Here is a 10,804-nt window from a genome sequence, read left to right as displayed (position 1 = left end):
ATTATTTTTTGTTCTTTGATGCCTGATAACTGATCCCTTTGGCACTGCGTGATCACACAGGCTGGTGAACTTATGACTTTTTAAAGTTTTTTCTATTTATATTTTATACCTTAAATGTCTTCATGTTGTTGGGAATTAATAAATCTTCTTTGACCCATTTGCCATGAGTTGTCATGTTGTATGTCCAAAACATTTCTTCTCCCTTTAACATGAAGAAAAAGATATTACTCATTCCCCAAATTCCACTTTCATCTTTACTACATATGTGTTCTCTTAAGTATATTTTAGTAGTGATTAACACCTACCTTTAGAAAATAAAAGCAAGACACCAAACCTATTGCTGTAGAGTTAATTCTATCTCAGAGCAACCCACTAGGACAATGTAGAGCTCATCTATACTGTCCCCAGGCTGTAAACTTTCACCAAGCTAACTGCCACAGTTTTCTCAAAGAGAACAGTGGTGTGTTTACACCATTTACCGGTGACGTAGCAGTCCACCATGTAACCATTGTGCTACCAGAAATCCTTGCATGATAAAAAGAAAAGAGAAAAAAATCCCCACCGCCATCAGGGGCTCTCAATGCTGACTCATCATGACCCCTCCTGACTTCCTGAGACTGTTAATGTTTACTGGAGTAGAAAGCCCAGTCTTTCTCCCTCAGAGGTGTTGGTTTCAAACTGCCAACCATGGGAATCAAAGCCCAACACTAAACCACTACACCAAAAGTCTTCATCTAAAATCCACTTCAAATCTATGGCCATATAATTGATCCAAACTCATAGCAACACTACATGATTTCCGAGATAGGGAATGTATACAGCAGAAAACAGCCTTGTCTTTCTTCTGTGGGGCAGCTTGCAAGTTTGAAACACTGACTGCAAGGTCAGCAGCCATATGAAGTGCTTGGAAATCTAAATATTGTTGGCATGGATTGCAAAGCTGTCTAATATTTTCAAAAGGAAAACTAAGAAAATCATGCATGCATCTGTAAGAAAATAGCTTATATTTTAATAAATGGAGAACAGAACAAAAACTTGAAATTAAGTAGTACACTTTGTAAAATTAAAAAACTGAATACTAACTCATACAATCTAAAAGTTAATTCCATTTAAATTATTGACTTTGCATTATTGGCATGATATTCGATAACACAGGACAGGCAAACATCTAATACAAATATAAAAATAATGAATTTTCCTCCATAATTTCATATATATACATAAATATATACTTATATATGTAAGTAAAAATGTATTGCTATTGGGGTGATAGTCATACATGCATGAGTTTATTCCAAATGAAATGTATTTAAATATGTCTCCAACATCAATGAACAGCTGTGCACATGTTTTTTAATGAACACCCTTTTCTAAGCCTTTGGGGTGGGGGGATGTTGTCTGCTAAGTGACTGTCATGTGGATCTGTAGTGAGGTCCCCCAGAGAGGGAGGTGGCCCTGTCAGAGGGATGAGGCTTACTGTTGGGAGGGGAAGCACTGGAGAGGGGAGAGGGAAAGGTCACATTTGGAAGAACACAGGTGCAGGTCTGTTGGTGGGAGGGAGAAGTGACTGAGGATGTTTTAGGGGACACTAGGTGGGGAGTGCCTTTGGCGGTAGGCAGAGGGTGGGCAACATTGAACTTGGGCATCTGGGGGTATCTGAGGAACCCAGGCCAGGTGCTGTGGAACATTGATACTCTGGATCCTGGATCTTTGGGGCACACATCATGCTCCAAAGGCTGCATCCATGATGGAAACTCCCCTGGGTGAACTGGAACCTGAGGATTTGATCTAGAAAACAGATAGTGTCTGAGCAAGGAGAAGACAGTTGCACCCAGAGCTGTACCAAGAGCGGTGCACTGTTGGTTTGCAAACAAAAAAGGTCTTGCCACATCAATGCCCTGCATGCTGTATTAAGATACATATTATCCCAGCAATCCTGTGATGAACATTCTGTTTTACTTTGTTTCTGGTTGCTCATATTAGGGTGTATCTCAGAGGTGCTGCCATTGGGGGTAACCCTCTTGAAGTGTTATTTGTTTTCCTCTTTTTTGATATATGAAACCCAAGACTAATATGGACATCAAATAGAATAGAATAAGGGTTTTGGGGTGAGAAGAACCAAGGAGGTGGGAGAGATTAAAGGGAGATGATCTAACGCAGTCCAGGAAGGAAAAGTATGTTTGGAGACTGAATATGGAAGTCATCATACAATTCTTTTTGACATGACTGAGCTATGGAATGATATGACATACGAGGGAGGACCCCCCCCCAAAAAAACAGAATTCCCCCCAAAAGACAATATATTTTAATTTATTTACAAAACAACCTTATCACCTTCAAAGTACTTTCCATTACACTTAATCCATTTGCCAAATCAGCGATTCCATTCTTGGAAACACTTTTAAAACTCATCTGTTTGGATGGTGACAGCACCTTCCTCATTTTTCTCCACTTCTTCCATGTCCTCAAACTGCTGTCTTTTCTTGGCCCTCTTCATTTGTGAAAACAGAAAGTAGTCGCAACAAGCAAGGTCAGGTGAGTAATATGGGTGGGGCTAGAGAGGCAGGCTGTTTTTTTGCCAAAAACCAGCGCACTGAGATGGCTGTGTGAGTAGGTGCATTGTCTTGGTGGCAATACTAGTCCCCCATTTGCTAAAAATTAGGCCTTTTTTGTCACACACTGTTATGCAATCTTTTCAGAACCTCTAAATAGAAAGCTTAATTAACTGTGCAATGAACTCCAAATGCACTACACCCCTCACATCAAAAATCAAATGAGCAGGCGTTTGATCTTGATGAGCTTTTGGTGGGTGGGGGGGTTGAGGTGACGATGGTGTCACTGGCTTGATTAATGTTTCCTTCCAGGGCCATAAGAATAGCACCATGTCTCATCACCAGTAATGACCTTGGGGGAAATCTTCTGGGTTGCTTCAGAGCTGTTCTTTCAAAGCTGGGCATGTTTCCACTAGACACTCTCTTCTGGTCAGTCAGAATCTGAGGCACAAATTTTGCAGCGAGCCTTCTCCTTCTCAAAATTGAGCTCCAAGATAGTCCAGGCAGCTTCTGCAAATGGTCCTTCAGCAGTCTTCGGGCACAAGTGCATGAATATTGTCAACATTTTCATCCATTCGGGAAATTGATGGATGTCCAGAACGAGGTTTGTCATCAATCGACATTTCACCTTTTTTGAAAGGAGAAAATCGCTCATTCACTTGAGTTTTTACCATAGCACTGTCCTTGTAAACTGTGTTCAGCACCTCAACAGTTTTGGTGGCATTTTTCCCAAGCAGGAAACAAAATTTCATAGCCTCACACTGTTCGCTTGAACCAGCCACCACAAAAAAGAGATCTAGTAAAACTGCTTCTATGAAAAAAAAATTGCTGTGGCCAGAGAGAACCTTCCTAGGTGACACCACTGGATGCACTAACTCAGAGAGAGTTTCTGGATGATCCTTTAATGGGAAAATGCATACTATGAAAGCTCTACCTAGGTGGACTTTTTTATTGGGGGGGAGGGAGTTACCTCCTCGTATGTATTAACTCCCAAGTAACAACAAAATAAAAGGAAAGATTGGGGCTTACACTAAATCCTAGTTCCAATTTAAGAACTATTAGTTCTTATATCATAGCCCTGCTCCATACTAATCCTCAGGAAGGGAGCACAGAAGATACGGAAGCTATGGCAAAATGTGGCAAAGAATTTAGATGGTGCCCAGCTATCAGATAAAATAGCCTCTGGGGTCTTAAAGGCTTGTCTCCAAACAAGCAGACATCTAAGTGAGATGTCAACTAAGTCCACGTGGAAGGAGTACACCATCAGCAGTCATTGAAGGATTGTAAATCACATAATCCAAAATAGAAGGAAGAATGAGCATCAGAGCCTACATTGTGAGAATATGATGTGCAGAAGGCAATGATGTCACTGGGAGCCCAAAATCATATATGGAACTATGTAGGAAAAGCCTCCGGAGAACTCACTCTATCTAAAATCGATGGATGGGAGGAAAGGGGCCATTAGACAGAGTGCTTGGGAGAAATGGGTAGAAGGCCAAAGGCATAAATCAAACTTGAACTTCAAACTTTGTCAGTAGATTATTGCTTATGATGCAGGTTGGACCTGCTCAGGTTTCCAAAGTTTTACGTATTTTTGGTTTGTCTTGTTTGGTCTGGTTTCTGGTTGTTCATATGAGGGTGTAGCTCAGAGACGTTATGTCCTTGGAGTTCAGCTCCTCAGCCCTATTGAAGCTGTGTTCTGTGCTTTTCCATTTTTCAGTACATGAAATCCAGGAGGGATGAACTCACAGCGACAGAAAGTAGACTCAGGGTTTTGGAAAAAAGAGGTGGGGCTGGGGGAGGAGTAACGAGAGATGATGCCAAGGAGTCTGTATAGAAATGGAATGTCTGGAAAATGACTGTGGCAGTAATTGCACAATTCTACTTATGTGACTGAACCACAGGATGAGAAGATACATGTATTAAATCCCAATTAATATTTTTTAAATCACACATAGACACACAAATGTCTCTTTAGAACATTGAAAAGCAAGGAGGTTACTTTGAGGACTGAGGTATGTCTGACCCATGCCAGGATATTTTCAGTTGCCTCATATCTATGTGCAAGTTGGACATTGAAACAAGAAGACTGGAGAAGAATTGATGCATTTGGATCCTGGGGCTGAAGAAGAATATTGAAGGTACCACAGACAGGAGTGTGGCCAGAGTGCTTCCACTCTGTCCTGTAATGTTGCTCTGAATCAGAGGCAAGGATGGCCAGAGTTCATCCTACATACTTTGGACATGGTGTCAGGAGAGACCAGTCTCGACAGAAGGGCAGCATCCTCAGTAAAAGAGAGGGGCAGTGAAAAAGAGGAAGGCCTTTAACGAAATGGATTGACACCGCGGCTACCAGAAGGGCTCAAACATAAGAACAAACGTGAGGATGGCAGAGGCCCCAGTAGTGTCTTGTGCTAGTGTGCACAGTGTGCACAAGGTTGCTATGAGTCAGTACCTACTCTATAGGACGAAACAGCAACAACTATGCCATTATATATGTTACCACATACCAGCAGGGCCCAACAAGCTTTGGTTAATGTGACAGTATGGATATGACTATGTGGCATATTATGTATGTCATTCATCATAATAGATAACTTGGATATTTATTTCCCAGAAAAAATGTCGTAATAGTTTAAAAAAAAAGTCCAATCAAACTGGCTTCCAAGGGCATCGGGTGGGCCAGTTCAACCAAGGCAGAGTTTAGATTAGAACATTTAGTGACTGTTATTGTTTTGTTTGCTTTTATTCCAAATTGGTAATCTTGAAAGATTTTCCTGCAGGACATAGGATGATCACAAAGGCTTTCTAGTGGAAGTCTGAAGGAAAATGAAAATTACCTTGTTGACAAAAGGCCAAGAAAGTTGCACGGGAGAATTTTTGTTTCCATCACTGCAAGCACCTGCTCATTGTTAGTGTGTAGCTAGAATTTCACTGGGATTTGTACCCATTCACCTTACAGACCTGATCTTGTGCCTTCTTTTTGTTCTCCAACTTCAAAGAACATTTAAAAGGAACACAATTTGTGTCCCTCAAGGATTTGAAAAACAGCCGTGGTGCAAATCTAAACACACAAAATTCTTCAGGGAAGGGTTAGAAGTTGAAAACATGGAATACAGAAGGTTACAGAACTAGACAGAGGCTATGTCAAGGAACCCTTACTTCATTTGTAGATAGTTTTATAATGGTGTCTATGACTGTAGCAATATCTTGTTACTTATCATTACATAGTTTTCTTTCCTAGGGGTGAGTTCATTCAAAGAATACAGTTAATTTCCAAGAGATTATATTTCTATAATTTGACTTTCCCAGTCATTCAATCAAATTTTTTAATGTCTTCTAAAGGATGCATCACGTCACACATCTGTGTAGTGATTATTTTTCAAGATGAAAAATCTATTCCATGTTATGTTACTGCATAGTATAAGGAAAGAAGATAAATTCTATACTACATTCCAAAAGTTTGCTTTAAGATACTGGCGTTTGTTATTTATGACCGTGCTTTTATGCTCTGTAGTAGTACCCCATTGTTCTTTATATCTTAGTCAAATTAATTTGATATGTATGTGGTAAATGATGCACAAAATTGTAAATGATATTAAGCTATAGAGTGCACTTCTTTTTCATGAATTAACATAGCAAAACTGTGGCGAGGGTCAGAAAGATGTCGCAGGTTAAGCTCTGCGAATACCTCTGTGTCTTCCTTCTTGAAGGACGTCAGAGACGGAAGGCTCTAGTACCTCATTCTAATTCTAATTACACATGACAGAGACTTTTTCCCCACACGCTCCTAAGCATTTATCTTCTTATTCAGCTTTACTTATTTCATTCTCATCCAAGATTTTCTCAAACAAAATCTATTTTCATCTTAGTCCTTTTCCTTCCAAATTTACAGGTCCTAAATATTTTAAACGATCATCTAAACGCACTAAAATTCACTCTATTTCATTCCTTATTCATGCCTAGCATCAAGACTCCCATAAGACACTGAAGCATATGACGCGGATATATTTTCAGTAAATTGTTTTCAACTCTTATCAGGAGTAATTGGAGTTATAAAAAGTTGAGACAGAGTACTAATCCCCCTCTCAATTCTTTCCTACTCAAAGTCAGTTACTTAGCATTAAACCACTTATACCTATCACAGATGCTTTTAGTCACACTCCTTGTCAAGTGGCATTCATCACACCCTCCACTATCACTTAAAGAGATGAATTCAGAGCAATTGTACTGCGTTTCACATTGACTAATGGATCCCCTCTGTTCTGCCTGAGGAATACACTTACGTTTCTTTTAAAAGTGAGGAGCGTACTTTCCAAACTTAACGTCTTTTCACACACTAAGTGTTAGACTGAATCAGATTCAGAGTCTTTAACTACATTGTTCTGTCTGACAATAGAGGAATGGAAAGGGAAATACAATCTGCCCCAGCTAAAAGAAATTCATTTTTATGTTATTTCGATCCTTATTCTCAGATTCTTATCTAGTGACTTTCAACAGGTGTTACAAGAAGAAAACCCCTGCCTCAGAGAGGCCATTTAAGTAATGTTCAAATTTTTATCATCATCAATCAATCAATTACCTAAAAAAGAAAAAAAAACAAAACTGAAAGAAAAAACCCAGCTTCCACGGAGCAGGATCATTCATGCTTTGTTCTTGAAAGACAGACGTCTATTACTAGATATCTTGGTAGACTCAGCTTATTTTTCCCCTTCCCAGCAAAGAAATAAAAGTGTCAAATTCCAACTTTTTGTATTTTCTGTTTTGATTACTTTTGAGTGTATCCTAGGGTTAGACTGTGTACTTTGGTAAGGGTCTTTCTTCGGCGAGAACTTATGATGGCTTTAAAAAACTATTATCATGGAAGATAACTTTCTTTCCTGCCATATTTTTTCTTCATAAAAAAGATTGGCACAAGATTAGATCCTAGGTGACAAGGACTCAAATAAGAAGGGTTGAAGTTCATTGACTAGCTTAAGTTTAAACTTTAAGTTTAAATGAAAAAGTTTAAAAGTTTAAACTTTTTAAACTGTAAAAGGGTTGGCAAACAACATTGCTGTGATCTCAGCACCATAAAGCTACAGTTTGGCTCATTCTCACTTCTAAAGAGGAATCACACTCAGGATACAAAGGCAATGCTCACTAAATTGCACCTTTTAAAATTGTGAAAATAAACTTTTATGTTAAAGAAAAAGAAAGGTTATGAATGAGCCCTATTATATTTTAAGTTGTATCAGAAGGTCGTTGTATTATAAGTTGTATCAGAAGATCGAAGACAATCATATTGATTTGAATGAGGAAGGTCGAAGTGGAGACCCAAAGCCCATCTGTAGACAATTACAGAAGTGTCACAAGGAAGGGTTGAGCCAGCCAGGGTGCAGTACGGTATTGACGAAACAGACAACTTTCCTCTAGTTCTTTAATGCCCCCCCCACACACACCCCCAACCCCTATTATCATGACCCCAGTTCTACCTAACAAATCCAGAGCACGTACATTGGTACAGACAAGAGCTCTCAGCTACAGAATCCAGGACACCTAAACTCTTCAGGAACTGTAATGGGAGTACTTATACCAGGGTAGGGGGACAGTATGGGAGTGGGGGTGGGGGGAGCCTAACACAATAATTGATGTATACCACTACCCCTCCCCCCAGGGGGATGAACAACAGAAACGTGGGTGAGGGAAGACAGTGGACAGTTATGAACACGAGAATAATTTATCAAGGTTTCACGAGGATGAGTGGGTGGGGGAGGAAGCGACAAAAGAGGAGGTGATCCCAAGGACTCAAGTAGAAAGAAAAAAGTTGTATTTGCAGGTGAGTCAGAGCAGGTGCCTACAGGCCTATTCAGCCTACTTTCATGCAAGAAAAGGCTCACCGCCTTTTCCACACAGAATGATCCTGCTCATTGTCAGTCACTGGATCTAAACTTCTAAAATGCTTTCCTATTGTTGAGGTGAGATTAAAGCAATTTGGGGGAGAAGAACATGTATGACAAAAAAATGTATTCAAATTCACTATCATAATCCATTCAACATTTAATGAGCATTCATTGATTACCTGCCATGTGAAAATCACTACCTGAGGCTAAATTTTAAAGCATCTTGAACTATAATTTAAGCTCGACAATAATTTTTAGAATTTTTAAACTACACCTTTGTTGAAGAAAGAAATTGCAAAATATGTAATGCTGCAAATTGCCTGGAGGCTCCCTTGACTTGATTTATAAGATACAGGTGACAATAACTGAAAACTACTGAGGCATTAATCATACAATATATCTCCTCAGAACTTATTCTAAGGTTGGTGAGCTTCCATGTATTTGCAAGTTTAAAGCACCACAGACAGGACAGGGGTCTGTTTCCCTGCGTCATCCCAGCCCCTTCATAAGTCGAATAACAGATATCAAATTGATTTTAAGACAGTGAGGCTGCCAGATGCTGTTGCAGAAAATGTTACCAAACTTATAAAGCAGCCACAGATGGTGAGAAATCATGCCTAGCCCAAGTCACAAAGGCAAATTTATTAGGTTATCAACTGAAAGTGTTGACCGAACTTTGTGCCTGTGAACTTTGTGTGGCTCTTGCAGAAGAGGAAATGGAAGAAAGGCTGTGGGCCATGATGGAGATGTGACAAAAGGAAGCACGAATGATGATGTGGAAGACTGGGAGGGGGAGGGAGAATTTGTGCTGAATTTTTAAGTGTCTTGGCAATCAGGACTCTAAAATTTGAGGACTAATCATGTTCAGGAACATGATATAGAGTAGATGAAAATGCTATTGGCAAGAGGTTAGGGGAGCCCAAGAAGAAGAAGTGATAGACACATCTTTGTTGAAATTTTATATATGTATATATACATAGCTATACAGGCATATAGATATAAACTGTTGTGTGGAACTTTAAAGCAAGGCATTCACAGAGGATTCTAACTTCGATCCCTTTGCTGGCCTTTGTCATCCGTCAGAACTCTTGAAATTACTGCTGAGTCTTGCCCGTTTCTAGGAGGACTCCTGTGCTTTCACTGAATTCTTCATCATGATAGAAATGTCCAAATTGCCTCCGTGTTTCCCCCACGTGTGGAGAAGAGATTAGGTTAAAACCAGGCAGAGAAGGGACTGAATTTGTTTTATCTCCCATCACTACCACCACAACTTTCACTCTACTACATATGACGTTATTTTATCTTTTACCTCAAGTGATTCATGCCTCTGGGTATAATTAATAATTCATTGCCTTTAAAGTGATACCTGAGAAGCCTTGGTGCACAATGGTTAGTGGAAGAGTTGCCGAGTCTCACCCACCAGGGGTGGCTCCACAGAAGGAAAGACCTAATGATCTACTCTGTCATCAATTAGGTTGGGGAAACGGGCAGGAACAATGACTGCCAAAAGGAAGGCGGTGTTCCCAGATGGATTGTGATGATGATCGCACAACTCTTCTTCGTGGGATTGAACGGTGGAATTGTGTAGTGTGGGAATCATGTACCAATGAAACTCTCTTAAAACAAAATCACAGTCCAGGTATTCCTATGGGCCAGGTCTCCTCTGTCCCAGAGAGGGCTGGACCACACCCAATCACACAACAGCTTCTCTGGACTTCAGAATGCAGTGTTTATTTCTATATTTACAGCTTTTAGGATGCACAGATCTAAACCCAAACAAATCTCACTAGAGCCCCAATACAAACCTGACTTTACAGAATACCAGGTTTGTCATTGTTATGAGACCCGTAGCTTCTTTACTATTCTTCTATAAAATTTTAACCATTTTATGAAAACAAAATGTTGCACAGATGACCACGTAAACTTTTGTGCACGATAGTGTCTCCTACCTGGTTTCTTCTATTTCTGTGCAAACGCTAGGTCTAGGGAAGAGCTTGAAGCACCTCCCAAAGGCGTCACCCCTCATTCTATAGAAACATCGCCCCTCATCCTGTACATCCTATATAAACCTGGCACCAATGGATCAAGAAGACCCCAGCCTGTATTTTCCACCCCAGAGGGGCCAAGGCCAATCCTCATTTCTGTACAGTAGAAAGGGCAATGGGGCCTGGGCTCAGTGCTGCTGCCCGGCACAGCCTCGGCCTGGGCGGATGCACTGGTCTGCCTGCGCCCTGCGGCCCCGAGGCGAGAAATGGACTTTGCTCTTTGCAGCTCACCTGGCCTCGTGGCTGAATTTAGGCTCTTCCCCGACCTTACATTTGGTGCCACTCTCCCTCTGGTCCTGAGAGTCAATTTCTTCCAGTCCCTGGA

At 40.5% G+C, this 10,804-nt stretch overlaps 1 protein-coding gene across 1 annotated transcript in view; it reads right to left on the bottom strand.

Moving 5' to 3' along the window:
* Positions 1 to 10,804, bottom strand: part of MALRD1 (MAM and LDL receptor class A domain containing 1) — an 819,322-nt gene that overhangs the window by 707,361 nt on the left and 101,157 nt on the right. The window contains 1 exon segment of the mRNA XM_013008119.2: positions 110 to 202. Coding sequence (XP_012863573.1) covers positions 110 to 202 — 93 coding nt within the window.

Source organism: Echinops telfairi, unplaced genomic scaffold (assembly GCF_000313985.2).
Source record: "Echinops telfairi isolate 266 unplaced genomic scaffold, ASM31398v2 ScPeMD7_7473;HRSCAF=8511, whole genome shotgun sequence".
Taxonomy (NCBI): Eukaryota; Metazoa; Chordata; class Mammalia; order Afrosoricida; family Tenrecidae; genus Echinops; species Echinops telfairi.
This window is presented reverse-complemented; position numbering and strand designations above follow the sequence as displayed.